General features: G+C 39.1%; 1 protein-coding gene across 2 annotated transcripts in view; it reads left to right on the top strand.

The window, feature by feature from the left end:
- invs (inversin) overlaps window positions 1-20,758 on the top strand; it is a 110,921-nt gene that overhangs the window by 21,765 nt on the left and 68,398 nt on the right. The window contains exons 3-5 of one of the 2 annotated variants that reach the window (XM_057835503.1): window positions 8,975-9,074; window positions 9,525-9,691; window positions 19,084-19,257. In XM_057835503.1, the coding sequence (XP_057691486.1) occupies window positions 8,975-9,074; window positions 9,525-9,691; window positions 19,084-19,257 (441 nt within the window). Of the gene's footprint in view, window positions 1-8,974; window positions 9,075-9,524; window positions 9,692-12,706; window positions 12,861-19,083; window positions 19,258-20,758 lie in introns of those variants that run through there. The other variant, XM_057835504.1, reaches the window with a different exon arrangement.

Here is a 20,758-nt window from a genome sequence, read left to right as displayed (position 1 = left end):
AAGTCTGGGCTTTGACTTGGCCACTCCAGAATGTGTATTTTGTTGTTCTGAAACCATTCTGAAGTTGATTTACTTCTGTGTTTTGAATCATAGTCTTGTTGCAGCATCCGTCCTCCATCTAGCCTGAACTGTCTGACAGACGGCCTCAGGTTTTCCTGCAAAACATCCTGATAAACTTTTGAATTCATTCTGACATGAATGATTTCAAGTTGTCCAGGCTCCGAGGTAGCATAACAGCCCCAAATCATGATGCTCCCTCCACCATGCTTCACGGTGGAGATGAAGTGTTGATGTTGGTGAGCTGTTCCCTTTTTCCTCCACGCATGACGTTGTGTGTTAGTCCCAAACAATTCAACTTTGTTTTCATCAATCCACAAAATATTTTGCCAAACCTCTGTGAAGTCTCTAAGTGCCTTTTTGCGACCATTAAACGAGCAACAATGTTTTTTTAGACAGCAGTGGCTTCCTCGGTGAACACCATTCTTGGCCATAGTTTTACATATAGTAGATGTGTGCACAGAGATATTGGACTGTGCCAGTGATTTCTCTAAGTCTTTAGCAGACATTCTAGGGTTCTTTTTTACCTCTCTGAGTATTCTGTGCTGAACTCATGGCGTCATCTTTGTGGACAGTAATTCCTTGGGAGAGAAGAAATAGTGCTAAACTCTCTCCATTTGTCGACAACTTCTCTTACTGTGGATTGATGAATATTCAGACTTTTAGAGATGGTTTTGTATCCTTTCCCAGCTTTATACAAATCAACAATCCTTGATCGCAGGTCTTCAGACAGCTCTTTTAACCGAGCCATGATACACATCAGACAATGTTTCTCATCAAGACAATTCTTACCAGGTATGTGTTTTATAGTGGGCAGGGCAGCTTTAAACCACTCATCAGTGATTAGGCACACACCTGACTTAAAGGTTTTGGTAAAAAGTGGTTTCAATTGCTCTTTAGTCTCCTTAGGCAGAGGGTTCACTTACTTATTTTCCCCCCTTCTGTCATTTTTTGCATGCTATCCTCATTAAAATATGAAAACCTATAAATGTTTGGGTGGGTTTATTTAAAACAGACACTGTATTTTCATCTGTGTGATTTTGACAAAGATCAGATCACATTTGATGATTTTGTGAAGAAATATGAGAAATTCCAAAAGGTTCAGATACTTTTTCATACCACTGTATGTACATTAAAAAACACGCACATACAGACACACACACTAGATCGCATGAAGTTGTCTTGAAAAGTCGCTCTTGGAGCAAAAAACAATGAGCACCCCTGATATACAGTATGTGCCTTCTATCTCCTCCTTTGGCATGGACTTCACCTCAGCTTTCGACACCATCATCTAAAGCAGAATGGTGAGCAAGGGAGACTTGGGTATACCTCACAACATCTGCTGTTGGGTCATTGACTTTTTGACGGTCCACTCCCTTCCAGAGAAGGACCCCACCTGTCTTTAGCACTGAGCACCATCACCAGCTCATTATTTCATTCATGTCCATTGATGGGGACATTTGTTTTTAGTCTATACGTATTCAATATACAATACTATGTCCTGGTACTATGGCAAATAGAGGAAATCCTGGCCTTTCCATTAAGTGCTCATGTGTTTGGGTGGATTGAAATTAACTTTTCCTGAGCCTCCCAAAACCAAGAAGTCTGCATCGACAAGCAAGTGATCCCTTTTACAAGCTGTTGACAATTTATTCCAGGCAAGCCATCCCCTACACCAGGGGTGGACAAACTATTCCACAAAGGGTCACAGTAGGTGCGGGTTTTTGTTGCAACCCATCAAGTGGATACTTTTTCACCAATCTGGTCTCTTACAAGTGCAATCAGATGGTTGCAGTCAGGTGCTTCTTGTTTCCCTGGGCCCCTTATTGGTTAAACTGCCTGTGTTGGATCAGTTGTAACAAAGACAAGGACCCACTGCGGCGCTCTAGGACCGGTTTGCCCACCACTGCCCTACAGGCTTAAAGGTGTTTGTTCTTCCTTCTTAAGTTGGCCTGATGCATGACTTTGAAGTACTGTATAACAAGGAAAGAATACATTTGCTGGTCAAACTTTTGGAATTGAGGCAACAGCAGTCCTTCGCATTATTGAACCTGTTCGCCCAGGAAGTCGTCTGTATTTCGACATCAGTTAACTTAATGCCTGCTTTAGAAAATTACTGAGTTGGAAGTCACCAAATGGTAAGATAATAAGCCAGTTTTGTTGAAGTCCTGTCAAAAAAAAAGGCAAACTCCTTGTCCAAGTGAAAAGACATGCTACCATAAGAAGTGCAATGATACTATGAAGGTGTTGACCTATTTTTTCCACAACTGGTGGGTTTGGAGGAGCAAGAGAATGTCCATACAGTAAAAACGAGTACAAAGGGTAAAATTCAACCACCCTATCTTAATAGTGAGGCTGCGTTAAAGTGTAAATCAGTTAAAACTGCTCACGTATGCGACAATTTACCATCAGTTTCCAGCCTTGATTTAGTATTTAATGCTATTTTAAATGCCAAATTGAAAACTCGACTGCTTCATTTTTTGAAGATGCAATGTTGCTATTGGGTTTTCACGTATTTGCGCACATGTTAGACATTACAATTTGCATTGCTGACTAATCGCTATCCATTAGTGATGGGTCTAGCTGTTTGTGGTGGATTTCAGTAAAACACTGGTAAATAAAAACTCAGGGCAAGTCTCAGGGCAAATAACTCCCTGTGGCATGGTACATGTGCCAAACACACAAGATGATTCACTTCGCATTCAAGGTAGTAAGTCTCTAATATGCTCTTTGGACTGAGCGTGAGAAACCAAGAGGTATGGTGGGTAATTGCCATGCAGCACGCACCGTCTACAGGAGCTTTCTTTATAAGATGGCAGTAGTGATTGAGAGTGAGATAAGAAAAAAATACCGATAACTAAAAATAAATAAAAAGAGCGAAAGATTAGAAACATGGGCCACATCGAATTCGTCACCTTTGCTTTCTTCAACACAAGTTGTGTTTTCCTTCAGAGCAAAAGTTGTGAATGATGTAAATGTCTCGACGAAGTCTGTTGCATGACTTGGGTTAGTGCCGCTGGCTTCTACATGTGTGTTTAGGGCAGTGATTGATTTCTGTGTTACAGCCCTGCAGGCTTTGTCCCATATCTCTCGACACACACACATACACACAGAGCGGAGCATGTTGCAGTATTAATGAGACATTAATAAGACATGAGGAGAGACCCCCCTCTTACACACTCACACAGGGATCACTCCCCCTACCCACCCAAACAGCCCTCACTCCCCAGCTGCTTCCTGTCTACAGATTACCCAGCTTTCACTGGGCTCTTGTTAAGTAGGGCCAGGAAGAGATTTAACCCCCTCAGCGGGGACACACACACCTACACATACACTCTCTGTCAGAACACATCAGCTTGCCAATACATTATCACAATGTCTTCATTTTAGGCTTGACAGCCAATGGAATTTCAGGTGTTCATTTCACTTATGATTGTGCAGTCATGAAAGACAAGTGAAAGAATAAACTGAGCAAATGATTAACGTTTATGCCATCCAACTGTTAGAGGAGGCTTACAAATGGCAATAGGCTAGTTTTTTCTGTCTTTACCTCTCTGACATGTTTTAACTCATTCACTCCCAGCCATTTTCACCGGAGCAAGGCCCATCGTTCCCGGCCGTTCTACTGGATTTTGACTGATTTTGCAAGGCCCACAGAAAATTCTGTTCTATTGCTATATAAACATGGAACCCACCGAAAGAAAGATTAGACTCTCTTCTTTCAGCAGGAAAAAAACTTAGTTATATTTTTTTCCATTCTTTAGAAATACGCGTTAGAAAATAGCGTAGTTTGAGCAATTTTCCAATTTCTGATGAAAAACCTGAGAAATTGAGCTTTTTGTGAAAGCATACATTTCAAACATAACTTTAACACGGCTATTTTTCGCTTATATGACATCCTAAACATCTGAATAATGTTTTCGTTCTACAAAATAACAAACAAGAAGAAAAGTAGAGCTTTTGATCGCAAAGTAACAATTTATTTACACATAACTAAACTATTGAACTGTTGAACTATTTGCACACATAACAACGGGGAAAGCTCTCGGCTGCTCCCGTGGCTAATCTGATTAGTCCGGATCAAGATCGGTCTCACTTTTTCATCATCTTCGTCATCTTCATTGTTGGTTTCAACCTAGGGCTAAGTAGTAACGCACGTGAGCTCCGCAGAACGCGTGTGGAACCTGACGCTGTTGTGGACGTCACCGTCTGTCTCATCAAGATAAATTTTTTTGAATCCTTCTATGACGATGGTTTCTTTTTCTTTTCAAAACACTCCTCCAGTGTTGTTTGCCTTTTTTCTCCCGATCGTTCTTCACATTTTTATAAAATTCTCATGCATCTTCACAAGATCCCTCCAACTTCCGTTTCCTGACTATCTTTGTGCATTGTATCTTAGATACATAGGAACCTATAGATGCCTCTTGTCAAAAAAAAAAAAAAAAAAAAAAAAAGCAAAAGACGTATAAATACGTTTTTGGGACACTGAAGCAATTAGAAATAAAACGTATTTATATGTTTTGGGGAGCAAATTAGTAAAAGATCTTTTCATATGCACGAAGATATTAGAGTAAAATTAAGATATTAATATTATTCTGCCTGTGGCTGCTTTTTTGTGTTCACGCACATTGCAACTATGTTTAAAAAAGAAAGACAAAACTGCTTCAAACATTATTTATGCAAATTTATATACCAATAGAAGAATGCATTGACCACAGGTGCGTAGAGTAGTCAAAAATTTGACTCCTTAAGTAAAACTAAAAGTACTCTTCCAAAAATGTACTCAAGTACAAGTTTAAAAAAGTATTCACTGAAAAGAATACTCAAGTAATGAGTAACATTGTGAGTAACTGCTTACATTGTCTGATTTTATTTTAACTAATGGTATATATTTTTTACCTGCACAACTTCATCAATATGAAATGTTGTTATTATATTGTACTATACCCTAATACATGACCATATTAGGCCAAAAATATCATATAATTCAGACCAGACAAAAACTATGAAACGTCACCTGTCCAAAGAGCACAAGTGTCCTCTAGTGGAGAAAAAACATTGTTACCTCTGATTGGTTTAATGGAGTCATGAGGTTATTGTTGCTATGATTGGTGAAACTGATATGGCCACTCTCGGCATCCCTGGCAAAAATAAAGTCAATATGTAGAATGAAGATGAAAAATATTACGACTGTAGTGTAGTCCAAAGTAGTGGAGTAAAAGTAGTGTTTCTTCACAAATCTACTCAAGTAAAAGTAAAAAATATTGCATGGTAAAACTACTACTATAAATGCGAGGGAAGTCCGCCATAGAACAGTATTGTTTGTTGCATTGCTTCTTGGTAAGATGCCACGGCGGTGTGTGGCGATGTTTTGTTCTCACTCAAACGAAAAGTTGTATGAGTGGCCAAAGGAAAGCAGGGCACGTAAATGGACATCTTTCGTTCGCACGAAGCGAATGAATTTCACGCCATCATCGAGTAGTGTTCTCTGCTGCAAACATTTCGAAGATGCCTGCATCCTTACCCGGTCTGCTTATGATCAAGGATTTGCCAAAAAGTACGTGTGATTTTTGGATAGATGACTGATGACTTTGTCAAAGCAGAGCTGCCAACTGTTGTGGAATGAACAGTATAAGCTAGCGACGTTAGCCGAAAGTTAACTCGTGGCAATCCCCGATCATAGTTGTTGTTGCGTTCGCTAGGTTAAGCGTGTTTAAATTGTGCGTCATCCACGATCTTGTCCGAAAGGGTTAATCCACTGTCAATCGGGAAAGGGGTGTGGATGTGCATATAAGCGGGTCGCCGTCGCGGTAATTCACGGTCACGTTGCCGTAAGAGACACACACCGCCGGTGAGTTTGTGCACATTTATTTGTATTTGTATTATGTATTTCCACCTTCATGCTTCAAGCATTGCATTGCATTTGTACGGTTCGGCGTTTCTTTCACGGTGATCGCTTGATAGCCTTCTAGTTTGTGTTTTACGTACGAGAACCGCTGACAGGTGACAACAACAAGCGTGTTTCTTTTATTGTCTGGCAGCGAATCAGCGAGCATGCAGGTCACGCAGTGAATCATGGGAAATGTAGTCTCGGGACAACACTGAAGTGGTGCTTTGTAATCTGTTCGCTTGTGTGAAAAAACTACATTTCCTCACCCCATTAGACGCCACTTCCTGCCGAGAGCCCCAACCTATGTTCGAACTGTTAGCTCCATGTTTTAATAAAGAAACAAAGTTGTCAGCACGTCGTGTGTTCGATACATTTATAAACAAAAAGCTCATAACAAGACACTATGCACGATCCGTTTAAGAGACGTTGGAGTAGTAGGAGGCGAGGAGGAGATCAGCGACAAGCAAAACTTCGCGGTCGAATGTGGCGGCAGTCCGCTATTATTTTGTTTTCTTATTGTTGCCACAATAAAGTGGAGAAAGCCATCAACGACTCATTTCCTTCTTTCCCCCCAACGTTTTTATATTATTATTTTATACACACGAGAGCTGCCGGACCTGCCAAAATGAACATGAAGTCTGATTTTTTTTTTTTTTAAACAATGTCATCAGATAGACAAAAACAAAATTATGTGCAAATGCCTGCATCTTCAAATCATGAAAATAATAACACCCTATATTTTACCAATCTTGTAATCTCGATGGGTCTTGTATCCATTCCATGTCAGGTAGTCTAGGCACATTGTTTGCATCCTGATTAGCGTCTGGCTAATACATGTTAGGTCCAACATAAAATTCCAACCTCCTCTTCTTCCCCCAACTCTTCAAAAACTTGGATCTCCTCCCTTGCACTCGATCTATCGCTTATATCGCTGTTTGAATCATTGTTTGAAGGGCTTTGTATGGCGGCCGTATGTATGGAGCTGCCATCGCTGTTCCCGGTGTGACGTATCACTTCCAGGTTCGTCCCCTTTCAGGCTCGAACTTCGGAAACGCGATTATTTTGTCTTTTTTCATGCTTTATTTGTTGGACAATGTTTAATTACTTTAATTGCGACCCTATTTGGCATATTATGAAATTACTTCACATTTCTGCTTTAAGTACTTTAAGCAACCAAGTTTACATGAAGGTAATTTGTACTAGGTCTTGTCTGTTCCTTTAAGTACTTTTGGAAGCAACAAAACAGAATCCAACTGGAAAGAAGTAAGGTGACAAACAATCGTAATAAGCAAAAGAGCAAGCGGGGCGTGTAACTCGGAGACTCCGCCTACCAATTAGCCAGGAGAGATTAGCGAGACAGAAAATAACGATAATTATAATCTACCATGACACCTTAAGCAGTATGTTTGTTGTTGTTGTTTTCAGATGAATTTTTAAGTAGTAATAAAAGATTACCCGTACATGATTTTGAAGGAGACAAAAACAAAAAGCACTGGTAAGAGAAGACAACAGCAAACAAAGAACAGGCAGGTTTAATTTGGGTTAGATTTTTATGGAAAGCAGTCGTGTTTTGTTAAGAGTGTTTTAGTGCTGCTAATTTGTTAACTGGCGGGTCAGCAATCAAGACTTCTAAAGACAGCTTTTTTTTTCTTTTTCTAAACAACTGTTTTAGATTGCTTATTTTATGACAGCATCAATCAGCGCCCTAAAATGTGTGGATATTTTGGTGTCATTTTATCTAGGGCTGCAGCTATCAATTATTTTAGTTGTCGATTAATCTATCAACTAGTTATTTTTGAATAATCGAGTTCCATAATTTTGGCCCTTCGTGGCGCACCTGACTATAAGCCGCCACCAACCAAATTTGACCCGAAAACGACATTTGTTCATAAATAAGCCACACTGGACTGTAAGCCGCAATTGTCCTCACTGAATTATGGGATATTTACACCAAAAAATAGTAACCGGTAACACTTTATTTGACAGCGGCATCATACGACTGTCATAAGACCAAATGAACCACCATGAAGCTTTGAACCAATGTGCTGCAAAGCTTCATTGCTTCAAGAAGCTTCATTTGGCCATCACTGCTCCCTTGTGGGAGACAGTCAACCGCTGCTGCCACCTGCTGTCAACACTGTTGTTGTCCAACATGCCTCCACTTTCAAAAGAGCATTAAATGCAAATACAAAATAAAATTCCAGAATGTTTCTTCAAACTATGCAGAATTCCACTTTCATGTGAAAATAAATTAAAATACCTGAGCTTAGCCTCAAACGGTATTAAAAAAAATAAAAAATGAATGAGGATCTAAGTGCAACAAAAGAACAATTGGCTAACTTGGATAGCAAAAGTCGGCTCGATTAAATGCTATAATACTGTAACATATTTTTACAATGCTCTTAACAAATGGTTCAAACACATATTCCCACAAAAAAAAGCTAAATATACCTATAAACTAAATTACGAATGCGTTAAAAAAACATTAGCTCAAACAAAAACTTACCTTATGTTGGTCTTAACAGGGAGCATCTGGAATCAGCCATGTCAAATAAGTTGTGTCATATTCACTGTTGCGAATAGAGGGCAGTGTATCCACCCAAATCAATCAAACTAAATGCAAACACTTTCAAAACAAACCATTACAACACCACTCTTAATTACACGAATACTCGAGGCAGCAAATTTTGATTCAAAGCTTTTTTCTAATCGAATTACTCGAGTTAATCGATTAATCGTTGCAGCACTAATTTTATCCTTTCAACCTGCAGAACTCTCCACTTAAAGGTACAAATGCTTGCACCTCATTGTCCGTCCATTTCTTTGGTAGCTCTTTGTCTGGGAGTCAAAGCATGATGCAAAAATGTCAAATGAAAACAGTAGAGTAAGAATAATGTATGAAGAATTTTCTAACGTGACAGGCACAAACAAAACGAGCCTACACTACACTTGGCTACAACGTATTGTTCATACGTTCAGGAAATATCCACAGTTTGAGTTCTGACCTTATGTGTGTTTGTGTTTCAGGCCTCAGCGCCGTCTGGCCAGGGCGTCACCTCTCTGGGCTCGCAGGTTCACGCTGCCGCCGTCAATGGCGACAGAAACGCCCTACTCAAACTCATAACAGGTAAACATCTTGAGGTGCAAACAGTAACTGTGAGGGTAACAAATACTACGGCGCTTAAACTTTTAGCACGATTGGGAAAAATAACTTTCTCAAAAAAAAAAAAGTTGTTCGCTACCTACACTAACAAAAGTGCTTTTGCATTAGTATGTACTACTGGAATGCTTCATCGATTTCTGCAAGGAAATTTTGTGCAGAAAGGTCAAAGGGCAAGGTAAGCCCCAGCAGAAAACATATGCAGCCAGTACATGATGAGGCTTTTTGTACAAAAAAAAAAAAAAAAACGACAAAAAGAGTAGATACTCACTTCCATAAAGTGATCTGTGATGTCTTACTGTCTTAAAATGTGAAAATGTAAATAGGGTCATGCCAAGCTAAGTAAGACTTAAGCTAATAGTGCCTTCTAGGCCCCCAGGTAGCGTCATTGATTTATTTGTGTATCTGTGTGCATAGCCGAGCCAGTCCTACGGGACCGTGAAGACCAGTTTGGTCGTACCCCTCTGATGTACTGCGTGCTGGCTGATCGCCTGGACTGTGCGGAGATTCTCCTGAAGGCCGGAGCCTCAGTCAACAAGACCGACCACAGCCAGCGCACGGCTCTGCACCTCGCCGCACAGAAGGCACGGCCTCCGCTGACCCCCATGCACACACACATGCACAAACCACATACACGCAGACACGCACCTCAGAGTTCCAGTGAGTAGGTTAAGAAAATTTCATCTCTTTGCCAAGAGAGGAAAGATTGGTCAAATGCTGGTTGTGTTTGCATGTGAGGCAAATTGGCATGTTTTGCTGAAAATGTTCATCTAATACAAGTGAGCAAGAGCAACTAAAATGAGCAGATTTAGAGTTGGCGGAAAAAGGGAGGCCACTGCCCCCTAGTGACTGTACATATGGCCTCAGGGCTACTGAGAGTAAAATGAATTTATTGGGAATAATCTTGAAACTAGTGTTCATTTCCAATAACTGAACAGGGGCGAGGAAGTATTTTAGAGAAATTAAGGCCAGATGGTCGCCACAAGCCTCACTTAAAGGCAGTGAAGGATTTTCCCTGAATAAATGTATACTACATGGAAGATTAGGTTCCAATTAAATTTAGTGGGAGAAAAATTAGACGTGATGATCAATGAGATTTGAAATTATTTTAAAAAAAAAAACATAGTACACTTTTACTGGAATCTTTTTCTAATGTTGAAAAAAAGAAGAAAAATATTTGAATGTAAAAACAAACACCTAACTCATATTAATACGAAATCATATTAATAATTAGGGTAATCTCCTAGAAATGTAACATTAGTTTAATAGTAAATATTTGTTATTGAATATTGATGACAATTTAAAAAATAATGACAATATAGCAGAATCTTAAAAATGTATAAATATAGTAGTTCGATAAAATGAAAAATGGATATTTAACTCAAACATTTTAAATTGACATTTAAATTTAGTAAATAATAATTGTATCTATTTTAAGGTAATAACTCTTGTACAGTTGTGTCCAGAAGTATTTAACCACCTCTGTAGTATAGTGTTGTAGTATGAGCTTAATTTGTATTTTATACATAATCAAATCAAATTAAGAAGTGTAAAATCAACATTGCATTTGTCTATATTACACAGAAGTCCTTATTTGATCTGATTATTAATGAGATTAATACACAATTAGTACAATTGGTGGGGAAGAAATCATTTTGATTACAGCTGTAATCACCCCAAAATAAATGTTGTATTTTTTACTGTTACCCATATGCAAAGTTTCAGAATATTTCCTTGACTGGTGCCACAAAACAAAATTTCAAACCCAAACTGTGGGTTTTCCTCCTCATTGTAGGCCACATGATTAACCAGGATTTCTACAAGATTAATTGACTAATCAACAGCTATTTTGATTGTGGATTAATCATTTTAGAGGCACTGTTGACTTTAAAATACAGTACAGATCCTTTTGTGAGGCCTTTAACTCAATGGGTGCCATTGACAGAGGTGGACGTCCAATTCATATTAACTGGGAGGGTTGGCAGCATACGCAGAGAAAATGTCATTGCATATACTGTAATTGACTTTCCAATAGTGTATATGAATTTAAAATTAAGACTTTGCCGGTAAAATGCAGTCTATAAAAGTTTTAAAGCAATACAACAAATAACAAAATGAATGAAATGAACAAAAGAAAATTTTTTTAATGGGTCAAAATTATTTTTCAAACATATCATGTGACGAGCACCTTAAAGACGGCCGTTTGCTTTGCTTAACCAAAAAAAAAAAAAAAGACAGAAGAAGATGGATATACGTATTTATTTTCAAACTTAAGCTTAACCTTTCAAAAGCGACAGCAACTACTGAGCGAGAACCAAGGATTGAAGATGTGGGCCATGAAACGCCGGAGAGCCCTACCAAAATGGTGTAAGCGGAGTTTCAGTTTGTCCACTAAAGATGTCAACCGTCAAAAATTATGGGAAACAAAAAAACGCTCATTTTCAACATATTATTATAAATGTTCCTGGCTGGAATATTCAGTCAAAAAAGACGTGGCGTCTATTTCTCCACTAGCTAAGACCAAAAAACGCACGCACAGACACGCAGCTGTGATGCCTGTATGTACGAGCATGGGCTAAGTTACTATCAGAGCATATATCTCGTAAGTTAATTTTATTGCAGACACTGCATTTCGGCATCATCAGCCCCCCCCCACCCACCCCCATGCCACAAAAGTCAAAGTCAGCCTGTGGCTGGCAGCGATCGTTGAATCGGGACCAAGTCGGAAAACAGTAAAGGATCACTTTTTAATAATCATTACAAGTTTTTAAATTAATTTTAAAAAGGGAACTGGAAAGTTATTTACATGTTTTAAGAAGAAAATAAAAAACGTCTGTCTCTTTTTTTTAAGGAAAAAATGTAAATATCTGATTTCTGCAGCCATCGATCTGTAATTGAGGACTACAGAAATTTTATTTAAATTTTATTTTGGCAAGATACATGAACGTAATGTACATGAATAAATATTAAATAGATAAAGAGAAAACAGTGAATGCTATCTTTTTATTATTTTTCATTCTTAAATCAAGATGATTAATTATTTGAATTTTATATAAATAAATAGTTTTTGATTTCTTTAGTGCTCGATCTTTCATTAAGGACAACAGAAATTTTAGTTGAATTTAATTTTAGAGCGGAAAAAGTCGATGCACGTGATTTACTTTGATGGGCCGCACAAAATGACGTGGCAAGCCAGATCTGGCCCCCAGGCCTTGAGATTGACACCTGTCCATCACAACTTGTCCAGATTGTATGTTTGACTCCAGGTGGATTACTGCAAAGGGGAGGAAAAAACTTGTAGTTTGGGTTTGATGTACAGTATATGTTTTGACTGGTCACAACGTTTTGAAGCACCTCATTTTTTAACACTTTTTCTATCGAGGTTTTAGGGTTGTTGTCAGATATTTCAACATTGTTATTGTGGTGCCAAAGTGGATTCCATTCAGTAATATCTTTATTCGGTGACATATCCAACGATTTGTCATTATGATATTGTTGAAGAAAGATAGTAGCGGCGCTAGTAGACTATTGGTATGTGCGTGTGCACGTTGTGGGCCGGATGATAGTGACGGGGAGCCCTGTCTCTTTGACACAGGATCAATAATTGGCCAAGACAGGCAGAGAGGCCAGGGATTACGGATCTAATTGGACTGAGAATAGGGAAGACAGGAGCGCATACACACGCGCTCGGTCGAGATGCATGCTCACACACAAGATAGATCCGTCAGGCTGTGGCTTTGAGACGGCACCATGGTAAATATACAAAACACACTCATGCATTCACACAGTCGGGGGCCATGTGGACACACAAACCGTGGTCCTGTGAGAGATGTTGGACAGTGTCGCAAATGTGGCCTTGGCTGTGTCTCGTCCAGACTGAGGATGATGATCGGGGGTTGGGCACAGAACAGGTGTTAAATTTCTAACAGCTCATCACACACACCAAAATGAGAAAGAACGAAGATGGATGACCCTTGGATTGAATGAGACAACACTAAAAGCTTGCAAGCTTATGTATTTCCCTGTGTGTGGGTGTGTATGTGTTGTTAGTTCTTATTTTATTGACAACACTTTGATTTCGCAGATAAAACTATATAGGGCAAATGATATTGATCATTTAAAAAAAGCAAAGAAAAACAAAAAACTGGCGTACAATGATGTAGGGCACAATATTAACATTTGGCATACAAGTTTGGCTTGCATGACCCAAATATGATGTCCACTTATGTGTATGCCAGGTGTCAATTATTATTGTATCTTTATTAAATAAATGTTTTTTGCACTTAGGTGTGTATGCAAATGTGCGTGTATACCAGGGGTCCCCAAACTACGGCCCGCGGGCCGGATACGGCCCGCAGCCACATTTGGTCCGGCCCCCTGAACAAAAAAATAGAGTTATTTATGTCCTGGCTTTTTTCTGTGAAGAACTGAGCAATGGTTATTTGGTTATTATCTATTTAATTAATACAGTATTATTATATTATATTATATTACATGATATTATATTATATTACATGATATTATATTATATTATATTATATTATATTATATTATATTATATTATATTATATTATATTATATTATATTATATTCAGAGGTGCACATAAGTGGTCCGCACATGCGTACTGGACGTAGACAAACGCGCTGGCCCTCAACGGCTTCCATACGCTTTTGCGTACCGATGGCTGACCACTCTATTTGCGGCGGACACGAGAAAATAACTTCTCAAAATGTCGATGAGGCAGGCCACACTGAGTAATTACTTCCGTGTTCCCCCACCCCCGTCAAAAGACAGACAGACGACAGAGACGTCACCGGAGCTACCGAAAAAAAGGACTTTTGCTGCAAAGTGGCTACAGGAGGTACCATGGCTAGAAGCGAATGATGCTCGCACGGAAATGTGCCGTGAGAATCCCAATGTCGCCGATTAGAGCAACGCATTTTATGTAGGGTCAAAGAATTTCAGCCATCCAAATTTTGAAAAGCACGAAAAAAACAGAGAGCATGTGGCAATTAAGCAAACTATCGATGTCAAACAGGACCCCACTCGCCCTATGGACATGTGGCGGAATAGGGCGGAATAAAGGTAATGAACAGCGATATGCACTGACAAACGTGTTTTTGCTCGCATTTTACAAAGCTAAACATGCACGTTCAATGAGGTCTTATGAGGAGGACATCCCACTTTTAAAAAGGCTTGGAGTTAATGTGGGAGCCGCATAATGCCCTTTATTTTGAATTGGTGCTTTTATGTTTATTTCTTTACATTTCGCTTCAAAGTAATGGCAATTTTGTTGTGCCAGTTGATGTTAATCAAGCATTAACTGTTAATATAATTAATCAAAGTTAATTGGCTCTAAGTAAAGCTTGTCATAAATTTATCGCATCAGGTGGGTCGGCTCTCAAGCTCAATGAGGACCAAGTCACATCTCCAGGTCCTCCTCTGAGAACCTGGGCAAAAAAAATATATGCACCCCTGATTATATTATATTATATTATATTATATTATATTATATTAAGGGCTGTCAAAGTTATCGCGTTAACGGGCGGTAATTAATTTTTTTCATTAATCACGTTAAAATATTTGACGCAATTAACGCATATGCCCCGTTCAAACAGATTAAAATGACAGCAGTGTCATGTCCACTTGTTACTTGTGTTTTTTGTCTCCCTCTGCTGGCGCTTGGGTGCGACTGATTTTATGCACCATGAGCATTGTGTAATTCTTGACATCAACAATGGTGAGCTACTAGTTAATTTTTTTGATTGAAAATTTTACCAATTTTATTAAAACGAAAACATTAAGAGGGGTTTTAACATAAAATTTCTATAATTTGTACTAAAATCTATCTTTTAAGAACTACAAGTCTTTCTACCCAGGGATTGCTTTGACAGAATATTAATGTTAATGCCATCTTGTTGATTTATTGTTATAATAAACAAATACAGTACTTATGTACAGTATGTTGAATGTATATATCCGTCTTGTGTCTTATCTTTCCATTCCAACAATAATTTACAGAAAAATAAGGCATATTTTAGAGATGTTTGAATTGCGATTAATTACGATTAATTTTTAAGCTGTGATTAACTCGCTTAAAATTTTTAATCGTTTGACAGCCCTAATTATATTATATTATATTATATTATATCATTTTTATTTTATTTACTTTGGTTCCGTGAAGAATCCAGAAAGGGTTATTTGATTGTGGCTTTCTGAAAAACAATACATTTTTACATTTAGGCACTCCTGCAATCGTCACACTTTTTCTGTTACAAACTGACCCCGGCCCCTCATCAGAGAAGAGAAGGGTTATGTGGCCCTCACAGGAAAAAGTTTGGGGACCCCTGGTGTATACAGTAGGGGTGTCACGGTATACAAAAATCTCGGTTCAGTACGTACCTCGGATTTGAGGTCATGGTTCGGTTCATTTTCGGTACAGTAAGAAAACAAAATGCAAAATTTAAATGTGCTAGTTGTTTATTACACACCTTTGTGCTTTCAACAATCGGAACATTAGCCTATACAAAGCAAGAATTCTGCTCAAAGAGCAGTGGGTATTTAAAGACAATCCAACAACAATTTGTCTTTCAGACCCCACGTATTGGTCAGCTTTCTTTCTGAAAGAAAGAAGAAAAAAGAAGTCCTGTGCTAAAGAGAAAAGCAATCCCAATGACAAAGATTTTAACATGTATTTAACAAATGAAATGCCTCAATGAATCATTTTTTTCCGTATGAACAGTTTTCAAAAGCTTTATTGGTGGATTTTGTCAAGTTAAAGCCCCACACAAAAATTAATAATTTTAATTGTGTAATCAGGATCTGTATTATTTCTATTATTTAATCACAGGTGTTTTAGCTCATTTCAATTCATTTTATTTAAATGAACTATTTATTTATATTTTACAAATGTGATGTAGTATTCATTTATATTGTATATTTTATGTTGTATAACTTTAGTTCCTATGTGAATATTAGTTCCTACTTGTTTTGTTGTGGTAGGAGGGTTTTGTATTGAACACGGGGCCGTGTTTGTTATTATTATAGCAGAGAAGACAGCAGTAAATCAACAAAGACAAGTCAACTGTGCCTCGATCTACCACTCAAGAGATCTGATGGACTCAAAAAGTGGGTTACGATTGCATATTAGTTTGAAAATCGACTGGATCCACCGTATTTTTAGACGAGTGACTTCCGGTCTGCCCGATCCTAGCTACTGGTAGTAGTATTGACGCAGGAGGGTCGCGTCTCGCGTCAAATAATAAACTCTGCCGTTCTTTTCGTGTGCATCGTGTTGAGCCGCTTCTGGGTCGTGTCTAACACGCGGCCGCACTGCGACTGGTGTGCACTGGCTGATTGACTTTAACGCCCGCGTTTCACTACGTTCTTGCAGTGGGCACGTTTTCGCGCTGTTGACGTTTCTGGGTTATACTGTCATACCGTGTTGGTCCTCATTATAGTAGAGAAGACTGAGTAAATATAATCTATACAAAAAAACTGTAAACCGATCGACTCACAGCCTGGAAAAGTAAGGGTTACATTACGTCAGAAACTCGTTCGGTACGCCTCCGTTCCGAACCGAGCACCACGTACCGAAACTGTTCAATACAAATACATGTACCGTTACATCGTTAGTACACAGGGAAGAAAACAAATATTTGAACACCCTTCTATTATGCGACTTCTCCCACTTAGACATAATGGAGGGGTCTGGAATTTTCATTGTAGGTGCGTATCCACTGAGAGGGAAAGAGACAAATCCAGAAACCACAATGTATGATTTTTTTTAAACAATTTATTTGTGTGATACAGCTGCAAATAAGTATTTGAACACCTGAGAAAATGAATGTTAATATTTTGTACAGTAGCCTTTGTTTAAAATTACAGAGGTCAATCGTTTCCTGTTGTTTTTCACAGGGTTTGCACACACTGCAGGAGGGATCTTGGCCCACCCATCAGTCAGGTTTCTGGGCTGTCGCTGAGAAACACCGAGTTTGAGCTCCCTCCAAAGATTTTCTTTTGGGTTTAGGTCTAGAAACCGGCTATGCCATGCTAGAACCTTGTGATGCTTCTTAAGGAGCCACTCCTTGGTTTTCCTGGCTGTGTGCTGTGGGTCATTGTCATGTTGGAAGGCCCAGGCAAGACGCATCTTCAGTGCTCTGACTGAAGGAAGGAGGTTGTTCCCCAAAATCTCACAATCCAGGACCCCAGTCGTTCTCTTTAATACAGTGCACTCGTCCTGGCCCATAGCAGACAAAAACACCCCAAAAAAATGATTCTACCACCCCCATGCTTCACAGTAGGGTTGTTGTTCTTGAGATAGTACTCGTCATTCTTGTTCCTCCAAACACGGTTTGTGGAATTCTGACCAAAAAGTTTATTTTACTCTCATCTGACCACAAAAATTGCTCCCATGACCCTTCTGCATCGTCCAAATGGTCATAGGCAAACTTAAGACAGGCCTGTGTTGGTTTAAGTTGGAGAACCTTCCGTGCTGTGTATGATTTCAAACCATGACGTCTTGTGTATTACCAACAGTGACCTTGGAAACGGTGGTCCCGGCTCTTTTCAGGTCATTGACCAACTTCTGTTGTGAAGTTCTGGGCTGATTCTTCACTTTTCTTAGCATCATTGAGACCCCACGAGGTGATATCTCACATGGGGCTCCACTCCGACTGAGACTGACCGTCATGTTTAGCTTTTTCCATTTTCTAATGATTGCTCCAACAGTGGACCGTTTTTCACCAAGCTGGTTGGCAATTGCTCCATAGCCCTTTTCCAGCCTTGTGGAGGTGAACATTTTTTTTCTCTGGTGTCTTTGGACAGCTCTTTGGTCTTGATCATGGTACAAGTTTGAGTCTTACTGATTGTATGGGGTGGACAGGTGTCTTTATGCTGCCATTGATGTCAAACAAGTGCACCTGATTCAGGAAAATACATGGAGTGGAGGTGGACTTTTAATAGGTAGACTAACAGGTCTTTCAGGGTCAGAATTCTAGCTGATAGACAGGTGTTCAAATACTTGTTTGCCGCTGTATCACACAAATAAATTGTTTTTAAAAAATCATGCTTTGTGATTTCTAGATTTTTCTTTTTAAGATTATCTCTCTCACAGTGGACATGCACCTACGTTGAAAATTTCAGACTACTCCATGATTTCTAATTGGGAGAACTTGCAAAATTGTTGGGTGTTAATTTTCTTCACTGTATATAGTATAAGTATGTGTGTATATATATATATATATATATATATATATATATATATATATATATACTTTTGTATTTTTAATACTATCTATATAATTTTCTATGAATAAATACAATAATAAATAATAAAATATTCATAAAAATAAAATTAAGAACATTAAAATGAGAAAAAAGCAAATACACTCTGGTTATGGCCCCCAATGGCACATTTGTTTTTTTTCTTAGTCGTATTAAGCTGAGTTTCTTCCATTGGCAACAGTTGACGTCCAAATAATTTAAACTGGAGGGACTGGATATGAATGCTCAGCTGTCTGTGCCATTGACAGCGCTAAACGTCCCAACCATTTTGACTGAGAGGTAAAAATGGATTGAGCGTTTAGTACCATCAGTATTAGTGTTAGATTTAAAGCTAGGTTCATGTACTAGCTTGGCTAAAAAGAACAAGCAGGAAGTCGATGTAGCTTTTGTGAAGGTTGGTAGCTGCTCCCCCAGTTGCTGTAATAGCAACCCTCTTTGTTCAGGAGAAGACAAAAAGGGGAGGGGCAGGAAAGCAACACAGAACGTTGTATAGAATACATAGACTACATTGGGGCCACATGGCTCAGGACAAAGGAAAGGCTGACTGGACAGAAGTTAATCCTATCTGGTGACTAACTATAATAAGGAAAGCATAAGTGTTAACTGAATGCACAAACAATTCTAACATTTAGCCAGTTAGTTTGAAGAGTGCCCTACAAAGGGGTGAGTTTTTGTTTTTTTACATTGCAGGGAAATGTTCGTTTTCTGAAGTTGCTGTTGTCACGACACGCCAACTGGCTGCAGAAGGATTTGGAAGAGATGACTCCACTGCATCTTGCCACACGACACCCTTCTCCCAAAGCCCTCGCGTTACTGCTCAAACACATCGGACCTGGAGAGGTTGACACCCAGGACAAGAACAAGGTACATTGGACCCTACCAGGTCAAACACAGTCCATTCCAGGACACTGGTCAACTTCCGATATGTTAAATCGAGTTTATTTATACAGTGATCTCGTTTTTCGGGGACCAGAACCCGGCGCGATAAGTGAAAAACCGCAAAGTAATGGCCTCCCATCCCTCAAAATAAATATATTTTATTTGGGTTTTTTTGTGTGTGTTCAATGTATTTATTTAGATTTAGCATTGGAAATAGATACATATTATACAGGTTTTTTACGTTTTTTTCCAGAAGTGCAATTTAAAATATATACTGATCCTTCTCAAAAAATCAGCATATTGTGATAAAGTTCATTATTTTCTGTAATGTACTGATAAACATTAGACTTTCACATATTTTAGATTGATTACACACAACTGAAGTAGTTCAAGCCTTTTATTGTTTTAATATTGATGATTTTGGCCTCTGGTCCTCTACCAGGGGCCTGGGAGCTTGAGGGTTCTACGCAGGATCTTAACTGTCCCTAGGATTGCGCTCTTCTGAAAGGAGACGTCGGACGTTGTTCCTGGTATCTGTTGGAGCCATGCACCCAGCTTGGGGGTTACTGCCCATAGTGTCCCGATCACAACTGGAACCACTGTTGCCTTCACTCCTCAAATTTTCTCCAACTCTTCCTTCAACCCTTGATATTTCTCCAGCTTTTCGTGTTCTTTTTTTCCTGATGTTGCTATCGTTCCGGATTGCTACATCTATCACTACTACTGTCTTCTGATGTTTATCCACCACCACTATGTCAGGTTGGTTGGCCGTCACCATTTTGTCTGTCTGCATCTGGAAGTCCCACAGGATCTTGGCTCGGTTGTTCTCGACCACCTTTGGAGGTGTTGCCCACCTTGACTTTGGGGTCTCCAGTCCGTACTTGGCACAGATGTTCCTGTACACTATGCTTGCTACCTGGTTATGTCGTTCCATATATGCCTTGCCTGCCAACATCTTACTCCCTGCTGTGATGTGCTGGACTGTCTCAGGAGCCTCTTTGCATAAGCTGCACCTGGGATCCTGTCTGGTGTGATAGACCCCGGCCCCTATTGATCTTGTGTTTAGGACCTGTTCTTGTGCTGCGGTGATCAGTGCCTCCATGCTGTCTTTCAGTCCGTGTATATATATATTTTAATACATTTTTTAAGCACTTCAAAATGTAATAATTATGATAAGTTTTAAACATGTTACTAATTATTTTTTAAAAAGAATAAAGTACTGTACTGTCGTAAAAAAATGCTTGGCTTTATTAAATTCTTCTGTTACCTCCCTTGGGTGTGATTCTTGTTGTGACATGTGGACATTACAAACTGCTTGGGATCACTTTTAACATGTAGCGTTTATTGCCGCGAACACAACATGTCCTACTGCCTCGAATATCGCCACACACTCACACATTCATTCCAGCGCACATGTCCTACTGCCTCGAATATCGCCACACACTGACACATTCATTCCAGCGCGCGCTTCCTTTTCCCCCCGCCC

Source organism: Corythoichthys intestinalis, chromosome 4 (genome assembly GCF_030265065.1).
Source record: "Corythoichthys intestinalis isolate RoL2023-P3 chromosome 4, ASM3026506v1, whole genome shotgun sequence".
Classification (NCBI taxonomy): Eukaryota; Metazoa; Chordata; class Actinopteri; order Syngnathiformes; family Syngnathidae; genus Corythoichthys; species Corythoichthys intestinalis.
Note: the sequence above shows the minus strand (reverse complement) of the source record. Positions and strands in the feature narration are given on the sequence as shown.